The sequence below is a fragment of the Protopterus annectens genome, chromosome 14.part0 (assembly GCF_019279795.1).
Source record: "Protopterus annectens isolate FY-2018-M chromosome 14.part0, PAN1.0, whole genome shotgun sequence".
Taxonomy (NCBI): Eukaryota; Metazoa; Chordata; order Ceratodontiformes; family Protopteridae; genus Protopterus; species Protopterus annectens.
This window is the reverse complement of record NC_056748.1, coordinates 990,074,534-990,095,179: the sequence shown is the minus strand read 5'-3', so window position 1 is coordinate 990,095,179 and position 20,646 is coordinate 990,074,534. Positions and strand designations below refer to the sequence as shown.

General features: G+C 44.3%; 1 protein-coding gene across 2 annotated transcripts in view; it reads left to right on the top strand.

Annotated features, from left to right (window-relative positions):
* The window catches only part of TUBGCP2 (tubulin gamma complex associated protein 2), a 1,158,397-nt gene that overhangs the window by 52,428 nt on the left and 1,085,323 nt on the right, over positions 1-20,646 (top strand). For both annotated transcript variants that reach the window (XM_044056780.1, XM_044056781.1), the window contains exon 3: positions 7,937-8,065. In XM_044056780.1, coding sequence (XP_043912715.1) covers positions 7,937-8,065 — 129 coding nt within the window. The remainder of the gene's footprint in view (positions 1-7,936; positions 8,066-20,646) is intronic.

Genomic DNA, 20,646 nt, shown 5'->3' with positions numbered 1-20,646 from the left:
TCTTTTCCTTGGGAGGTAGTTGGAGTGGGGAAAAATAGAATTAACTTGGTTTTGGTTGGGTTAAGTAAGAGTTTTAATTCCGAGAACCATTTTTCGACTATGGTAAAGCAGTTTTGGGTTGTAACTTGGAGTTTGGCGAGAGAGACGTCAGAGCAGATCAGGGTGGAGTCATCTGCATATTGAATGCAGGTGGCTTTGGGAATGATTGAGTGAAGACCATTTATAAAGACAGAATAGAGAAGGGGACCGAGAATAGAGCCTTGGGGAACACCGATATTATTGGGGAGTAGGTCTGATAGCCTGTTTTGCCACTGAACAGCCTGTTTTCTACAAGAGAGGTAGACGTTAAACCAACTTATGGTTGATTTGCTAAGATGAAAGGTTTACAGTGTATGGAGCAACTGCTGGTGATTGACCATGTCGAAGGCTTTCGATAGGTCAAGAAAGAGAGCGGAGGATATTAATTTATTATTGCGGTTGTAGTTGACTGAGTCAACAAAGGAGAGGAGAGCTGTGGTTGTGCTATGATGGGGGCGAAAACCGTGCTGGGTGTTAGACAGGAGGCTGTTACGGGTAAGATGGCTAATGAGTTGTTTGTGCACACAGCGTTCCATGATTTTGGCTAGTGGAGACAGTATAGCTATGGGTCTATAGTTAGATGTGTCCGTGGAGGACCCCCCTTTATGGAGAGGTATGATATAAGAGATTTTCCAGATTGAGGGAATGGAAGCTTCAGTAATGGTTCGGTTGATCAAGATTGAAACGGGATAGGCTATGGCATCAGATGCTATTTGTAAGTATTTGGCTGGGAGTAGGTCAGCCGCTAGAGTGGTTGGTTTGAGTTTTTTCAAGAGAGTACGTATATAGGAGGTGGATGTTGGTTGTAGGTTAAAGGAGGGTTGAGTTGGGTCTTTAGTTAAGGGTACAGGCGAGGGAGAAGAAGTAAGCTGACTGGCGAGGGACTGGATGGTCTCGGTAAAAAAAAGAGTTAAAAGTGTTGGCTATTTCTCCTGGATCTTTACCCATGAGTTTCTCAGGGGTGGGGGTGGTAGATTTACCTGGATGAAGGAGGTTATTGAATCCAGCCCAGAATTTTTTAGGGTTATGCTGGTGTTTATCTTGGAGGTGACAGAAATATTGTTTTTTATCTGACGTAACGGCTGCTTTGGTTGAGTTTCTAAGCTGTAGAAACTTGGTGCGATCTAGGGGGGGTTTAGTAGCTCTCCATTTGTTCCAGCCTGGTCTCGGAGTTTAATTTTGGTTTTAGTATCTTTTGTTAGCCAAGGTGCGATTCGTTCCTTAGTTCTAGTAAGTCGCTTTGGGGCGTGAGAGTCAAGTATCTTGAGGAATGTGTCATTAAAGTATGACACACTCTCATCTAAGGGTAGAGTTTTTAGGATGGACCAATTACATGCTTTAAGGTCTGCAAGAAATTGGTCTGGGACAAATTTCTTACTATTTCTAACTAGTCTGGTTAGGGGGGGTTTGTAGGCGGACATTTATGTTTTATAATAAAGGTAATAAGGTGGTCACTAAGGTCATTGGGAAGGGTCCCTGTGGTATAGTTATTTGTACCCTTGTTAGTAAGAATCCAGTCAATGATGCTCTGTTTTTGTTGAGCATTTCCAATTCTAGTGAGAGATAGAATATTTTGGGAGAAACCATGTAGGTTGATGGGGAGAGGATTTGAGTGTACGGAGTAGAGGGACCAGTCAATGTTAACGTCCCCTAGTACTATGGTTTCTTGGGGATAGTTGGTGGCAAACCAGCTAAGAGTTTGTTCTAGGTTTTCTACATTTTTGCCTGGTGGTAAATAAATTACTATAAGATTGATACTTTTTTGGCTGTTTAGGCATAGCTTTAGGGCAATCAGTTCTAGGTTAGAGACTTTGGGAGGTTGGAGTGGATTCATATGGCAGGAAAATGTATTCAGGGCACGTGGCCCAAGGAACAAATGCATCTTCACATCAATCAAAAAGAGATGCTAGCTGTACAGAATGCCCTGACAGCTTTCAAGGACCTAATACATCCAGGACAACTATTAATAAAGACGGACAATACCACAGTTATGTGGTACATAAACAAGCAAGGGGGCACACATTCCTACCCCCTATGCAGACAAGCCATGACTTTGTGGAACACAGTACTGACCTATCAGGTACATCTGCAGGCACAATTCCTGCCAGGAACAAATAATACACTGGCAAACAAACTAAGCAGAAATCTCATGGATCCTCGTGAATGGAAGCTAAATCCACAAGTGTTTAGCATGATAACGAGGAAATGGGGACGCCCAGACATAGATTTTTTTGCCTCCCCTCACAATTACCAAATATAGAAATTTTGCACAAGAACTTATCACTCTCAAGCATGGAAAGTGGATGCTCTGTCATTCAGCTGGAAAGGCCTGACAGTCTATGCCTTCCCTCCGATGCCTCTTCTCACCAAGGTGCTACTAAAAGTCAGACAAGAAAGGCCAAAAATGATCATGATTGCCCCAGACTGGCCACACCAGCACTGGTATCCAATCCTAAAGAGTTTGTCTCAAGGCCCAGCTTGGCTTCTACCTCAAATTCCTCATCTTCTAACACAACAAAACAATCAGATTCTGCACAGTCAACTCAGAACCTTAAACCTGGCAGCATGGCAGATAATGTAGCCACTCAGGCTGCACCTCTCTCTAAAGCTGTTATGGATGTCATTTTAGAATCCAGGAGGCCCAGCACTAGGAAATCTTACAGAGAAATGGAAGAGATTCTGTGCTTGGAACCAGGCACAAGGGCTCGAACCACTTGTGCCTAATATACCTCAGATTTTACAATACCTAATTGAGATGCTGGACAAAGGCTTATCTTTCTCATCTATTAAAATCCATGCCTCTGCCATTTCAGCTCATTACAATACAGAGCCTCCTATTTTTTCACATCCTCTACTATGACAGTACCTCAGAGGGGCAAAAAATATAAGATCCCCAAGGAGACCACCAGTACCTACTTGGGACCTCAATTTTGTTTTAGAAAAACTCACACTGCCTCCTTTTGAACCAGCCAGCACAGCTGATCTAAAATTCTTGTCATGGAAAACTGCTCTGCTCCTAGCAATAACTTCAGCAAGAAGAGTCTCAAGAGTTACAGGCATTAATGGCTATGGAACCTTTCCTCATTTTTCATCAGGACAGGGTTTCTCTTAGGACAAACTCAACATTCATGCCAAAAGTGGTCTCCAATGTGGCCTTAAACCAAACCATTCATTTACCTACTTTTTACCCAAATCCCCAGAATAAAGGGGAGAGACACTTGCATTCTTTGGATATACACAGACAGCCTCGATTCTACTTGGACAAAACAAAAGTTGTCAGAAAAACTGAGCAACTGTTTGTAGCATATGCTGCAGGATCACAAGGAAAGCCTATTACAAAGCAGACAGTCTTGAAATGGATAGGACACTGCATCTGCTTCTGTTATGCACAACATGACAAATCAGTGCCTAAGGGCATTAGGCCTCATTCTACCAGAGCAACAGCCACTTCAGCAGCTTTCCTCAGAGAAGTACCAACCAAAGACATTTTAGAAGCTGCAACCTGGAGCTCAGTGCACACTTTCACCAAGCACTACCACTTACCTCTCTACTCTAAATCCAGAGCAGGCTTTGCCACTGCACTTCTGCAGGGCTTGGTAGCCTCTCCAAATCCAATTTAGACCCAGCCACCCAACCTCAGCTTTGGGATTCTACCCAAGTGTAATGACTGCAACAGTGAAACACGATGACATAGTACAGTTGTGTACCTACCATAAATGTAGATGTTCAAGTGTATTCACTATTGCAGTCCAGGTTACCCACCCACCATCCCCCTTTTTTCATTGCTGGGAATTTTCTGTACTTCTCATCTCTATACTACCTATGTGGTGTATTTGCTTGTAGATGAAGGAAATGTTTATAGTCATATATGCATGTTTTTTGACATAATTTTATCTTTCCAGCCTTCCTATCGGGGGCACCTGACATCTGGGGCAAGAAAAACTGAAGAAAATGGCGTTGGTTGCAACTTTTATACCCCTGGCGCACTGACGTCAGGGAAGAGGCGACAGCAACCGACGCCGGACCAAGACTTTGGAACTCGGGCCGACTGCGGGTCGCCTGCCAGCAGGATAACCCAAGTGTAATGACTGCAACAGTGAATACACTCTAACATCTACATTTATGGTAGGTACACAACTGTACTTTCTGGATCTTCTGTATGTGAAAGTACCAAAGTTCAGAATGCTGACTCTTAAACACTGTTACCCCCTCATATCGCCCTTGAGTTTTATGGTAATATTAAATCTAAAAGTAGTTTATCATCACATTCCCATAGCCACAGGTTTCAAGAAATTTCTCAGATTCTCTGTCTGGGTCACATTATCAATTCACTGCATTACCCTTTGGGATGTTTACAAAGTGTCATGCTCCAGTCATAGCTCATTGCAGACTGAATGGCATTCAGATATTTCCTTATTTAGATGTCTTACCTTTGCAGAGTAATTTCCCAGAGGTCGAAAGTCCTTAACATGGATTTCATCTCTTCTTACCAATCTGGAATTCCAGATAAATGTACAAAAGACCTCTTTGGTTCAAGTCCCACATAATTAATTTCTGGGCTGCCTTATATACACTTCAAAGGCTTTTCTTAAACAGAAACAGTTGGATTTTTATCTGGAAACTTTTCTGAGCTTCTCCAATCAGTCTGATGTCTGCAAGAGAATTCCTCGGGTTTCTGGAGTTCATGACCTTAACGATTCTCACGATTCCACTTTCCAGCTTACATATGAGAAAAATTCAGTGGTTTGTAAAAAAAAAAAAAAAAAAAATGCAGGGACCCAGCATCTTCATCCTGTGGAATTTTAGATTCCTGTTTTGAGCTTTGTGAAAAAGGAACTGTACTGGTGGAGATGACAAATGGTTCTAAATCCAGGTCTCGTCTTTTCTCCTCAAATCACCAGTCCATCTGTAACTGTAGACACCTCAGGTGTTGCTTGGGATGTAGTTTATATGGGGATAAAGATGCAAGGCCTGTGGAACCTCTCATACAGACAAAGAACATAAATGTCATCCTTGCCTTAAAATCTCTTAATCAATGGTCCCCAGGACCTCCTCAGGTGATTTAAGGACACTACCACAGTGATGTGATACATAAACAAGCAAGGAGGGCACAAAGTCTTACCCTGTATACAGGCTGGCTTGGGAGGTAGCTGCACGTCCTTCCTTTTTTCCTCCAGGCATCTTGCATTCTATCAGAGCAAAATAAAGTGGCAGACAAGCTGAGCAGGACCAGGACAGACTCTCAAGAATGGAAATTCATCCAGGGCGTCTTCCAGGAGTTGATCTAGTTGTGGGGAACACCTCAGATAGATCTGTTTGCCTCCTTTCAAAACAGACAACTGAAAGAGTCCTTCTCCAGGGCTAACTACAGGCAAGCCTAGAAAATGGATTCATCTTCATTCCTGTGGTTAAGATTGTTTCTTTATGCATTTCTGTTTTTTCCACTGATATCCAGGATAACTCTGAAGATTCAGATGGACTCTCCAAAATTTATTGTGGTAATTCCCTTTTGGCCCTTGCAACATTGTTTCTCCCTTCTTATGAAATTGGCAAAGACTGTTATCAAAAGCTTCCTCAAAAACTGGACATACTCACACAGTACAGGAGGAGCTTGATATACCTCACTGCTAAACAACTTCAACTAACTGCCTAGATGATTCCGTTTTGGTTCTTTGAGGTACCTCTTTCATGAGGACATGCAGCAGGTACGAAAGGATGCAAGGAAATCGGCTTCTAGGAAATGTTGTATTGGCAAATAGAAAATATTTTCTAGTTAGTACCTTGCCAATAATTAGGGCCCTAACGGGGGTTATGTACCACTGGTCCTGAAATGTGTTTGCACGTATCTTTCCTCCAGCCTGTCATACTTCTGTCAAGGTACATTTTGCAGCCTTTTCAGCATATCTGCCCATGGATCCTCCATTTTTCTCTCTCTTTTTTGTAAAACTGTTTCATAAGGTGGGTTACATATTAGGTCTCCTAGAAAACAGGTGGCCCCTTCCTGTATCTTAACTTTGTGTTGGAAAAGTTAACTTTGTCTCCCTTTGAACCATGTCATCAGGCTGATTTAAGGTTCATTACTTGGAAGACTGTTCTTCTAACTACTCTGATAAGTGCAAGAAGAGTATCTTGAGTTGCAAATTTTCATGGTGGGTGAACCCTATCTGTTTTTTCCATAGAGCTAGGGTCTCATTAAGAACAAATACCACATTTATGCCCAGAGTTATTTCAGAGTTTACTTTGAATCAAGCCATCGATCTTCCAGTGTTCTCTCCAGACAATGAGAACCAGGGGGAAAGGATTCTACATACTCTGTCACTCATCTTGGTTTACAATTGAAGATGAACAGGTGGGGTGGTTTGTTTATATGTTTCATTACATAGAAACACATCCGGATACATAGCAGCAGTACAAACTATAAACAAACTAATTAACTGACAGACTACACAGATGTACATGCTTGCATCTCAACAGCTTACTACAAAATAGCAGTCAGACTCACACATGCTCAGTATTTATACACCTGTGCAAGCCCATGGAAAACTTCTTAAAGGTATACATACATATTGATCTACACTTTTGACATGAATAGGTAGCTTGTGTACTATATTGACAGAACAAAGTCCTTTAGAAAAGCAGGTCAGCTATTTATTTCTTATGATGGGACTAAGAAAAGGCAATCTGTGTCAAAACAGGCTATTTTGAGATGGTTTACCTCCACTATTGCCTTTTGTTTCACCCACCACGTTAAATCAGTTCCAGGCAGTATTCTACTAGAGCTCTGAAATCTGCAGTGACATAGTGGAAAAGGGTGGACTGTAGAAACATTTTAGAAGTAGCAACTCTGTCCTCTGTACATACTTTTACACAGCATTACAAACTGGATTCCTTTTCCAGGTCCAGGACAGGCTTTGTTAGGACCATTCTCCAGGGGCTCTTGGATCCTTGTCCTTCCTCCTCGCAGGTTGGATTGGCTTTAGTAATCAACCCAAATAACCAAAAGGTTACCATATCTTCATATCTTTGAGAATGTTGAACATAGTACAGTTTTGTAACTTAAACTTAGCATGGCAATACATGTTTGAATTCTTTACTGCTGCAGTAATTGCACCTACCCACCATCCATTATTTCTGTATATAGTTAGCTGTTGGGGTAGAAAGTTATTTGTTAATTGTTTATATCTTTTAGAGGCTCAGGATGAGTACACTCCTCTTTATATAGGCAAGAAGGTCCTGAAGATTTTTTCACTCTGACTGGTGATTTCCCACTTCTCGGCTGTCCAGTCAGTCAGAGTGAAGATGTGGGAGGAGGCCAGATCTTTGTAAAGTTGGCCTGTTGTATCCTAGGCAGGATACAGCTCATATAGCCAAAAGGCCACTGCAGGTGTGAGGAATTTGAACATCTACTGTTATGGTAACAACGCCTTCCACAATTGTACTTTACAGATAGCCGTTTAATCTTGTATAGTGTAAGTCATTATGGCAGGCTTGGTTAAGAGTGAGAAGTAAAAAAAATATTACATACTGCTGTGGGAATATTTAAAATAACTGCGTGTTTGGTCTGTCAAATCATTATCAATGGTTACAAGTCCTTTGAAGGAAAGTGATTGGAGATGCATGGTACAGGTGTTTGGAGCTGTGACAACTGAATCAGTCAGGATTGATGCAGATGATTTTATACAGAATGTGTCCTTTATCTACAGCAAAGTCAAATGTAACCTTAAAATATTTCCTTTATGTTGCATTTTCATCATTTTAGTAATGTGAACTGTTCAGCAAAAATTGCTGTGGTACATATTGCATTTGACAAGCCAAACTAGCTATATATTTTATGTTTTTTTTATATTTGTTTCTAAAGGTTAAAATTGCAGAATTTTCACGTACTCCTGAAGATTTTCTAAAGAAGTATGATGAGCTGAAATCTAAGAATGCACGAAATTTGGATCCTTTGATATATCTCATTTCAAAACTCACTGAAGATAAGGAGGTAAACTTTTTAGGGTAGAACTATATGTATTAAGGCAGTTTAGCTTTGCAGCTCTTAATAACAAACTGTATAGCAAATTACTTGCAGTAAAAATGAAACCGAGCTTACATGTAAGCATATTAAAGAATGCAATGTATTGCAAGATTTTGAATTCAGCCAGTTGCTCTTGTCCATCAGAAATTCCAATCCTAATTCATAATTGTTTCCTTGCTCCTGTGGCTATCTTTTTATGACGCTAATGTTTTTCCCAAAACTGTTTTTTTTTTTTTTTAGTAGCGTAGTTATTTTATTTTTATTATGCAAAGGCATTATAAGTAACATTTTCATTAGGAAACATTACAGCACAGTAGTAAAGACGATGGGAATAGAGTGAATCTCCATTCTGATCACCGTGCAGCCATGAGCAGGTAATGTCTGTGCTTCTAAGCCTTCTGTGATATATGGTCTGCCAGGACCACAGGTTTCAAACAATATTGCCAGAGTACTTTTAGTTTGCTGCAATAAAAGAGAGCATATCTTAGGATATACTCTAATTATATATTTGTTAGATGAAATAAGCAAACTGATTCTGCATGTACTCTTTTCAGCAGAGATCCAGGCCAGAAAGGACAAGAGTAAAATGAAGTCTAGGTTGATATAACAAGGATTGTTGATGGATGTAAGCAGCTATAGAAAGAAACAACAATCTAGTTAACTACATAGATGTTATGTGATCCTATCTCGCCTACATTCTGAACTGATGGGTTCGGAGCCGATCCCTCGGCTCCGACTCGGCACAATTATGCTATAGAGCGAGGCCTCTAATTGGCTGAGCTATCTTTATCCCAGGATGCACCACCACTAATCCCCCAGATCTCGTTTGCCGCTATCAAGCTTAGACGTGGTCGCAACATTGGCTGGGCTAAGTACTATTTATTTAGGCTTTTCCTGTCAAAAATTTCCTTTCTTTGAACCCAAAAGCTGTTTTAACAGCTATTGTTGTCATATTAGTGTGTTTGGTGATTTTCTGTTAAAAAATTCGTGATTTTTTTTTAAGTCAGGGAAGGTTTCCCGTTTTAATTAGAGGGGCCTTCCCCTGTTGCTTTGCTGGTTGTATATCTTTCTTGGGTCAAGCACCCGTTTAAGTTAGAAGGTCTTGACTCTCTTTATCTTTGTCTGTGTATTTGTTTAGTGTAAAAAAAAAAAAAAAATATATATATTTTTTGAATTTGTTGAAGTTGTTGTATTCAACTTTGTCTTTGGCTAAATTTAGTGTTTCTTCACTTAACAAAGTTCTGTGGTTACAGCAGTTATGTCAAAAGAACACAAACCCTCCGGGTTTAAGAAATGCACGAGGTGTGGTTTTAAAATGTCCATAACGGACGACCACGCCTCATGCGTCTATTGCTTAGGTGCTAAGCATTTGCAAGAGTCGTGTAGTGTGTGCCACGCGTTCTCTTCAAGAGTCCTCCAGGAGAGGAAAAACAAATTAATCCTCAAGGGATTAATCAAGCCTTCCTTCGAGGAGGCTTTATCTTCCTCTCCGTCTCCTTCTAAAAAGAAAAAAGCATCGGCTCCGACCAGTCAGTCGGAACCGACTGCTAAAAAATCCAAGCAGACTTCTCTGTCGGCTCCACGGTCTTCGGAGCCGAGGTCGGAACGGTCTGCCTCGATGCCTCCAGCCTCGACCCTTCTGGTTTCGGAGCCGAGGTCTGGGGCATCGAGAGGCGGGTCACCCTCATCGGCTCCACTGATATTGGAGCCGATCAGGTTACCGGCTCAGACTCTTCCCTCGGGCCGAGTCCTTCGGCACCGAGGGAAATTTCCTTGAAACCTTCCTCGAGCCGATAGTTGTTGAGTCCTTTCGAGCGGTCCCGAGCCCTTTGGAGCCGATGGAGAAATCGGTTCGGGCCCGATCGGTATCCTCTAGGTCATCCAAGATGTCTGATTCGGACATCGACAGGGTGCTCCTTCGACTCTTCCAGTCTCCGGTGTTCCAAAAGCTTGTTTCGGCTCCAGCCCATTTGGCTTCGGAGCCGATGGTCCACTCCCTTACTGTGTTTCCTCCTCCAACAGCTTCGGCACCGTTGGAGCCGGTGCTGGTGGATCCCGTGGAGGTGTTAGGGTCGGGCCCGACCCTTGCTCCAACTCCGGCTCTTGGGTCGGAGTTCAGTACACAAACTTCTTCCTTTGGCCCTGGGGGAGAGGCTTCGGGATTGATGCTCTCGGTCCCAAGTCTCCCTCTTGGTGCGTCGGCGGCTGGAGTACCGTCCACTGTCGTGGCCACGGAGGTGGGACCCTCCCAGGATTCTGGTGGTCCCGCCTTCAGGGCTATGAGGAGCGCTTTAGCCAAATCCTCCTTGGCTACCTCCACGGTTTCCCCAGCTACCTCCCTGCATATGGAGACTGGGTCGTTGGCAGTCCCCCTGTCTTTAGACAGCGGAGCCCCCGGGCCTCAGGTTACCCCGCTGGGGTTTCCCTCCTGGAGGTCCTTCTGAAGCCTCTTCGGAAGAACCCCCCAGGAAAAGGTCGTGCAAGAAGAAGCACGTTGACTCCCCTGATGAGTCTTTGACATCCGACACCGATCTCGGTGATGCAGAGGGGTCCCCTAAGTCGTCCTCGGATGATGTCTCCTTTGCAGACATCCTGGAAGCCCTAAAACAGCGAGGCGGCTGGCAGTCCAAACCTCCCTCTGCTGATGAGTCGGTGTTCCTGAAGGCCTTCGGGGCTCAGCCCTCCGCCTCCTGGGTGTCTCCGCCGACGAGCTCTTGGATTTGATCTGTCGGAGGGCGGGAACACCCAGACTCTGTGGAACCGGTGCCTGCTCGTCCAAACAAATTTCTCTCGGCCCCTGATAGAGAGTTCCTTACTAAAGGTGTGGCTGTAGATGCTTTGGTGGTGGCATCTGCTACTCAACAAGATGTAGCAGAGGCTTCTACGTCCGTCCATCCTCCTAATAAGGAGTCTAGGAGCATGGATCGGTACGGAAAGCGCACCCTTAGTTCAGCGGCCTTTACACTGAGGTATTTGAACTACCTGACGCACTTTACCAGATTTCAGAGGGATCTGATTAAGGAGCTATCCGATACCCTCTTGGGTAACCTGCCTGAGGAGCTGGCCCAGACGGTTGGCTCTCAGCTGGCTACAATGTCGTCCATTTCAAACTCGTCCATGAGGCTCATTTCGTATGCGGCCGAAGGGGCGAGTAGAGCGGGTACAGGCATTGCTCTACGGAGACAAGCCTGGCTCCGCCTGTGTCATTTCGGAGGCCTTTAAGTCTTCTTTGCCGATGCCCCTTTGATGGGTCCTCCTGTTTGGACCCAAGGTAAAGACACACTAACCCGCTGTGAACAGGAGGGTAAGACTCTGACTGCCGTAGGGGCACGATTTTCCACTCCCTTTCGGCCTTATCCCAAGGCTAAAAGAGGAGGGAAAATGTGGTTCCGTAGATCTCAGAAGCCTTACCCCTCTCAGCAGGAAGGTTCCCCTTCCAGAGGCAGAGGAGTGGGAAATTCATCCGGAAGATGCCGTCCCAGAGGCGGCAGAGGCCCTCACAATACTGGAGACCGCGAGTCCTTTCGTGGCTCTTCAGCCTTTCATAGTCCCTGAGGGATTGCCCGGCTGTGCTGCTCCAGAGCCAGTCTGGGGTCGTTTCTCGAAGCACCTGAAGGCCTGGGAAGGGATCACTCAGGACCAATGGGTGCTTCGGATTATCGCCGGAGGTTACTCCATCCCATTCTCTCACCCCATCCCTCGGTCCAAAAAAATCCCGGACCCACCACCCAGTCAACGGGATATCGCAGCCTCAGAAGTTTCAAAGCTGCTGCAAAAAGGAGTCATCCAACCGGTCCCCGTAGACCAGATCGGATTAGGGACTTACTCAAGATTCTTTTTGGTGCCAAAAAAGACCGTGGACTTGAGGCCCATTTTGGACCTCAGCATCCTAAACCGTTCAGTCAGAAAGTCCAAGTTCCGAATGGTCACTCTTCAAACCATTCTCCCATTGCTGAAGAAAGGTGTTTGGATGTGCTCCATAGATCTCAAGGACGCTTATTATCATATCATGGTACATCAAGCGTCCAGGAGACATCTGCGCTTCAGCCTAGGAGGCAGTCATTTTCAGTTCCGTGCGCTGCCCTTTGGTCTCACCACAGCCCCCAGGGTGTTCACCAAGTGCTTGGCAGTAGTGACTGCTCACCTGAGAAGTCTAGGATTCCAGGTGTTTCCGTATCTAGACGACTGGCTCCTAACTGCCACCTCCAAGCATCTACTTCGGCGGAGCCTACAAGCCACTATCTTACTGGGCAATTCCCTTGGAATCACCTTCAATTGGCCAAAGTCTGTGTTGCGGCCATCTCAACGAATAAGATTCATAGGGATAGAAATAGACTCAAACCAAATGCGGGTCTATCTACCTTCGGACAGAATTCAAACCATACAAAATCAAGTTCGAGCCTTACTTCCCAGGTCCAAAGCCCCAGCCAAAATGGTCCTGCAGCTATTGGGATCCATGTCTGCCACGGTTCTTCTAGTCCCCTTGGCAAGGTTGCACATGAGAATTCTCCAGTGGCTTCTTTCAGCTCAGTGGTCCTTTCAGGAACTCCCTCTCAGTCACCTCATATGGATCACGGAATCTTGCAAACGGGACCTTCGCTGGTGGCTAGTGCCCTCAAATTTGGATCAGGGACGACCCTTTGTTCTTCCTCCGGCGGCCACTTTGACCACGGACGCCTCCCAGATGGGGTGGGGGGGCATTCCCTGGGCAGGTCAGTCCAAGGCAAATGGCACCCGGAAGAGACTCTTCTTCATATCAACATCCTAGAAATGAGGGCAGTACTCCTGTCCCTTCAAGCCCTTCACGATTATCTCCCTCAGGGCGTAATCGCTGTTCACTCAGACAACATGTCAGTTGTCTGGTACCTGAACAAACAGGGAGGGACCAGATTCTATCCTCTTTGCAGAGAAGCCATGAGAGTTTGGGAATGGGCAGTCTCGACCAAACGCTTCCAGGGGCTACTCACATACCGGGCAAGTCCAATGTCATAGCCGACAGATTGAGCAGAACCATCCTCTCTCCTCACGAATGGTCTCTGAATATGACAGTGGCAAGTCAGATTTTCAGCGAATGGGGAGTTCCGTGTTGCGACCTCTTTGCGACTCCTCTGAATGCGAAGTGCAAAGAATTCTTCTCCCTAATCCCGGCTCCGGGGAAGAGACCCATGGACACATTAGTCCATCCTTGGCCCACCGGCTTGCTTTATGCCTTCCCTCCAGTTCCACTCCTCCCCAGGGTGATTCAAAAGGCATCTCTCTTGGGGAGCAAAATGATCTTGATTGCTCCTTACTGGCCTCATCAAGTGTGGTTTCCCTATCTTCGGAAACATGCCCTGGAAGGTCCATGGTTTCTGGATCAGATACCAGACCTACTGGTTCATCAGTCGGGACTATTCCACCAGTCCCTACACACCTTAAAATTGACGGCTTGGCTCCTCCTCTTCCGACGATAGTCAGGAGTCATACATTGGATCCAGGTGTTGTACACATATTATCTTCGGCCCATAAGTCTGCTACAAAGAAACTGTATTCTAGCAAATGGAAAAGATTTGCTATTTGGGCTCAACTCCGGGGCCTGGACCCCATTTCTATTCCCGTGGCAGAAGTACTAAAATTTCTGACCTCTCTTTTCAATCAAGGCTCTTCAGTTTCTACCATCAAAGTACAATTGGCAGCAATTTCTAATTTTCACGAATCCATAGACCCACCTTTAATGAGCAACAGATTGTGTAAGACCTTCTTGAAAGGTACTGCTCTATTAAGACCACCGATTTCTCATCCTGCACCTCCATGGGATCTCGATATAGTATTACGCGCCTTGACTTCTTTCCCCTTTGAACCAGCAGCCACATGTGATCTAAAGTTTCTATCATGGAAGACAGCCTTTCTGGTGGCAATTACTTCTGCCAGAAGAGTTTCAGAGCTTCAAGCTTTGTCAGTGAAACCCCCGTACTTGTTTTTTCTTAAAGACAGAGTATCCCACAGACCAAATCCTTCCTTTGTTCCTAAAGTTTGTTCTACTTTCTGCTTACAACAATCGTTAGAGCTTCCAGTTTTTTTCCCAAAATACTCTAACAAAGCGGAGTTCATATTCCACACACTAGATGTCCACAGACAGTTACGTTTTTATTTAGACAGGACCAAACAAACAAGGAAAACAGATCAGTTGTTTGTATCCTTTGCAGATAACAGATTGGGCAACGCTGTCACAAAGGTCACTATTGCCAAATGGATCAGGGACTGTATTACTCAAGCATATATTTATTCTAACAAAGAGCTTACCACCTCTGTCAAGGCTCATTCTACAAGGGCTATGTCTACTTGGTAGCATTTCATTCTAAGCTTGCTATTAGTGACATTTGTGCTGCCTACATGGTCTTCCCGCACCTTCATTTCCCACTACAAATTAGATGTGGCATCTAGAGGACGAGCTTCATTTGGTTCCACAGTGCTCAGGAGTGTTTTCCAATGAGCCACCCGGGATTTAGGTGCTGGGGACACTGTCCCATCAGTTCAGAATGTAGGCGAGATAGGATCACATAACATCTTTTAGTTATGTACTCACCATAACTTCAGATGTTTGGGATCCATCTCGTCTACATTCCCAATAACCCACCCTCCTTCCCCCTTCCTTGGAGATCAGAGGATATCAGAAGGTCCGAATCCTGTTGTTTCATCTTGAAACATCTAACAATGTTATATAACCAAGTTGTGCATGTGTGCATGAATGCGGACAAACAAGATCTGGGGGATTAGTGGTGGTGCATCCTGGGATAAAGATAGATCAGCCAATTAGAGGCCTCGCTCTATAGCATAAGCATGCCGAGTCGGAGCCGAGGGATCGGCTCCGAACCCATCAGTTCAGAATGTAGGCGAGATGGATCCCAAACATCTGAAGTTATGGTGAGTACATAACTAAAAGTTTCTTCCCATCTGAAAAAAACTCATTAGCAAGCTCCAGAGATCTGCAGAAGATCTTCATTACACTAAGGCTGCTTGGTCCACACCTGTAACATCTGTTAGTAAACCTCTGAACCAGGTTATCAACAACTTGGCAAACAACTTGACATCAGCATTACTTAATGAAAATGGACTATAATTTGCTGGTTTGTCTGGACTGCCGTTTCCCTTTATGTAGAGATACATTCTCAGTTTCCCTCATTAATTTTGGGTTGCCCCTGCCTCTGTAAGTTCAGTCAACACCTCAGCTATCCCCCGATTTTTCTTCCCGCTATCTTAAGACAATCTATGGGAAAATCTTCTGGTCTTCCTACCCTTTTCCGTATCAGATGTCTGAAACTGTCTTCCTCACTCTCATCTTCTTGTTTAACTTAAGCCCTTCCTTCTGCAGTTACTGCTGAGATGTCAGTCTTCAGACCTTCTGCCCATCCCCACCACTCTCTCATTTAATGATGAGTAATACCATCAAAAAAATCTTGATTTCTTTAGTAATACCTGCTATCCCATACCCTCATTATTGGTATCTAATTATCTTTTAATTTGTTAATTTCCAAACCTGCAGTTTTACCTTTTCTTCCTTCCTGTTCTACCACATATTGTTCTTTCCCCCCACTTTGGCTATTTCTTGTCCTTCATCACCTATGCTGATTCCTCCTTAACACTTCATTACCTCATTCCTATTTTTCTGGTTCAACTTTATTTATGTTCCCTCCTGCAAAATCTGACAGCCATTATTTCAAGTCTTTTATTTTCTCCCTTCTTAGGTTCGTAGGTTGTTACTAGGATATCGGCCCTAGGGCCTATACAAGCCTAGCCATAACAATTCCCCTGGATATATCTTCCCACAGTATTTACTTCCCTGGACCCCTGTCTGACTGACGTGATCCCCGGGGTGAATTTCCTATCTCCCATCTAATCGTCAAGGTTCCTTTTGAAGAGGGCCAAGGAGGCGCTCTGCTTGACATGTATGGGCAGTCTATTCCAGAGTATGGGGAGTCTCTGGGTCAGGAACCTATCCCTCCAGCATGTTTTGTTCATTGTGATGACAAGGTTTAGATCCCTGGAGTGTGTGGCAATGAAGGATTGGGATTTTTTTAAGTGGAGCATGTCCAGCAGCTCAGGGTTTGACATGGCCTTGTATGTTACGCAGAGATCGCCTCTGAGTAGATGATATGCACAGAGCATAGCTGGAGTTTTTTTAAGACGGTCCGCATAGGGCATCTGCTTTTGGCCTGTGATTCTTTTAGTTATGTATTTCTGCGGCCTTTACAGCTGTTGCAGATGTCTTGTGTGGTACATACCAAACAGGGCGTTGTACTCTATAATGGGTCTAATGAGGGATGAGTACAGTGGGACAATGACCTCCTTTTTTCTGGATGAAAAGCCCTTAGTGATGAGGTGTGCCGTATAGGATTTCCTGACTGTTGTGGCGATGTGGTTGCCGAAGGTGAGACCACTGTCCACCTGCATCCCTAAGTCTCTCATTGCACTTTCAGTGTTTAGTGTACTGCCATCTATGTGGTAATTCATGGGTACATGGTTTGTCCCAAAGGGGATAACTGTACATTTCTTGGCATTAACCTTGAGCCCATGGCTCTGACACCAAGCATCTGTGTCTGTAAGGCCCTTTTGTAGAATATCCACATCATTTGGGGATTCAGTAATGGCTCCCAGTTTGCAGTCATCTGCGAACTTTGTTAGCCAGAGTCCCTTAGTGCTGGCCTGTACTTCAGAGAAGTAGATGCCAAATAAGAGCGGTCCCAGGACTGAACCCTGAGGTACTCCACTTGTCTGGAGCTGGATTTGGAGTCTGCTACTTTTATAGTCTGGGTTCGGTCAGTAAGCCAGTTGGCAACCCATCGAGTGATGTAGGGATTTATGTCCAGCTTAGTAAGTTTGTCTAAGATTCCACAGTGGGGGATGGTGTCAAAGGCCTTAGTGAGGTCCAGATAGGCTGTGTGAACTGCTTTACTCTCATCCACAGCTCTGGAGGCTGATTCGAAGAAGTCAATCAGGTTCAGGAGACCAGATCGGCCCTTCACGAACCCAAACTTGGTGGAGTCCAGTGTTTGAAGGCTGCCAATGTCTTTGTTTAGAAGTTCCATGATAATGCGTTCCATGCTCTTGCAGATCAGGCTTGTCAGACTGATGTGATGGTAGTTCCCGGGATCCAAGGTGGATCCCCCTTGTGGAGTGGGATAACTGTAGCTGTGCGCCACTCAGTGGGCACGAAGCAAGAGGTGAGGCTATGATTAAACATGACACTTAGGTGAGTTGCCAGTTCATTTTGTAGTTCATGTAGCACACAGCCCAGGATGTCATCTGGTCCCATGGATGCTGTATTCTTAGCTTTGGAGAGTGCGGCTTCTACCTGTGTGGCTGTGATTACCGGAGTTTGGCAATCTTTTGGTATTGAGATGGGCCCTTTAGGGGGTGAGAGGGGGGTGAAGTTGGCACTAAATCGATCTGCCAGGATATTGGCAATATCCTTGGGATCAGTATATTTAATGCCATTCTGTTGTTGCTCAGAGCATATCTGAGCATTGCCATTTAGATTCTTGACATAACTATGGAATGCCTTGTGGTTGTCTTTGGAATCTTTGGCAATTTTATTTTCGTAATGGCTTTGGAGGATTTTATGAGGGATCTCCGCTTCTTATTGAGGCTGGTAAGGGAGTTTTTTGCATCCTGGAATTTTCCTCTTTTCTGCAACAGTTTCTTTCTTCTGTTGTTTAGTTTGTTTATGGCAGGGGACCACCAGATTGGCTTCTTTTTTTTTGGAGGAGAGCATTTTGTTTCTATTTGAGATGGCACAATTCATGCACGAGTGGATGTGCTCGTACAGTGCCTTAGTGTAGGATTCAGCAGTCAAACTTTCAGCTCTCGTCTGCATGGGTGTCATGAAGTTTGTCACTTCAGACTTGAGTAGCATGAAGTTGGCTTTGGAGAAGTTTTTTACGGAGGTTTCCTTACTTGGGGGTGGGGGTGGGATGTGGATGTCAAGGGTGATTTGCTTATGGTCAGACCTGACCAATGAGGGAGTGACCACTGGTGTGGAGCATCTATCTCCCATGTTGGTAATGACCAGGTCTAGGATATTGGAGCCCCTGGTGGGACAATGGATTAGCTGATCTGGGCATTGGAATTTATGAATTCCAAGAACCATTGGGAAAAGGTGTTTTACCCAAGTAGTTTTCCCAGTTAATGGCAGGGTAGTTGAAATCACCTAGTATTAGGGTGTTTGGTTGTATCTTAATATTTTCCAGTATGTTTAGAAAGGTGTAGTGAGAATCTTGGGGCATGGTGGGGGATCTGTAGCAAGCTACAGTTTGGATTGCAGTCTTACTTAGTGTTAGTTGCTCCTGGAGAACTTCAGATGCATTGTGTTGGGCATCTAGCCCGGAGGCTTGAATATCCTTGGTGAATATATGGACACTCCACCTTTAGTGTTTCGGTCTTGGTTTGGTGGCCAAAAAGTGTGGTAAGAGTTGTAGCCTGGTATTGCAGGGGTGCTCTCTGGAGCCTTGAACCAGGTCTCAGTTATTGCACAGATATTGATGTTCTCCATTTTTAGGAGTGCCTCGAGAGAGTGCATTTTGAGGTTTAGACTTCTAGCATTGAGTAGCATTACCTTCAGATTTTGCATGCTTGTATCTGTTATGGTGGTGGTTTTGTTCTTTGAACCTTGCCTAAAAAAGACACTATAGCGGTGGCAAGAGCTTTAGCTAGTAACCTGAATCACAGGGGTGACAGGTGCAGACCATCTCTGGCAAAGCATTGTGGTTTGTCAATCATGTCATCCCAGGCAGACAGATACTGGATCGCCTTTGAATGACACCAGAACTTAGCCAATTGTTGAAGTTAATCATTTGTCCTTATACTGTGGTATCATTCTGGGCGAAGGCAGGATGCTACTCAGGCTAGGGTCATAACTGCCTGGGCCACATGATTCGAGAGCTCATCGATGTCTCTTTACATGTAGTCCAGGGAGGTACGTCTCAAGTCATTCACTCCAGCATGCACAATGACAGAGTCGTATTTGTAGTTGTTGTGGAGTGACTTGAGTGCATGCGTCATGTGGCAGAACCTGGCACCTGACAGGCATTTTCTCCTTGTTCAGCCTGGTGAGTGGGACATCAGTGTGCCTGACTATAGAGTCACCTATGACTGAAGTGTTGGGTAAGTTGTCTTGCCTTAGGGGCTGTTGTTGGGTGGCGCATTGGTGTTGTGAACTATGTGTCACTTTGGTTGTGACTGGTGTCTGTTTGCGTTTCAACTTTGGAGGTCTTTGTTGCTTGGCAGGTTAATGTTAAGGGCCTCAGCATATGTGGGTTTAGTGTTGCTATGTGTGGGTGTTGGTGGTGTGGGTTTTGGAGGGCTATGTGTTGCTTGAGGTGTAGTGCAGGTGTTAACCTTCTCCTCTTGACTGTCTAGCACAATCTTGGCCGGAGAGAACTTTGCTTCCAGTTTGGCTATGTAAGTGCATCTCTTGCAGGTTGTAGTGTTGGGTGGTAGGAGGAGAAGGTTGTCTGTGTACATAAGGCAGTTGCTGCATTGCCCCAGTATGCCCTGATTCACCAGGTGGACAGGAAAAATCACCGGAAGCTGAACCTTGGACATGCCTGTTTAGGTGCTTTTTTGTAAAGTACAAGAGCTGTTTTCCCTTACCTTTGCAAGGTACTTTGCAATTTTAGGCTGTTTAGTGCCTACGATTAATTTCTTTTTATTAACAAGGAGAGTTGAGTGCTTGTATCAGTTTAAGGCTTTCTAGTGCTTTCTAGCATGTTCTAGAGCAAGTGCTAGTCACAGGGGTTCAGATTTTAGTGCTACTACTGAGAAACCAGCTAGTTCTAAGGGAAAATTTGAAGAGGAGACTTTCTGGCACCTGGAGTAGTTTAACCGTAGCCCCACAGTGCTGCACGATGTGAAAAATGTGCAGACACATGCGTTTTTAAGCCAGAAAGTTGAAAGGGATAGAAATCAGCCCAAAATGGATAAAATTACAATTTTAGAGCTGGAAACCACTCCTCTAGTGTTAAAACGGGCAGTAAAATGCTCACCACTCCCACTGGTAAGCACCAGGACTTCCCTCTACCACAGCAAGGTCTGGATAGCTCTGAACACAGAAAATAAAGTCCTGAAACCAGCAAAGCCTGGGATCTGGGCTATACTAGCTAGGAAGGGCAGGAAACAAGCAAACAAGACAGTATTTTTTTTTTTTGGTTAAAACAAGCTAAACAATGCAATAGTACATTAAATAAACACAGAAAAGGCTAACACACTTGAGTGTGTAGCCCTAAACAGTAAATACAATTAGAACACTACAAAATTAGCAATTTAAAACTTTTTAAATGAAACAAGGCAAGTGCACAACTGAAAAACGATTTAAGAGGCAGTAATACAGTAGAATAAGTAGCTAGTCTACATATATAGAAAAGTGTATATATATATATATATATATATATATATATATATATATATATATATATATATATATATATATATATATACACATACATACATACATACAGAAAAGCAGCTAAAACACACAAACAATTCAGATGCAGTGCAAGAGCACTTGAGTTGTA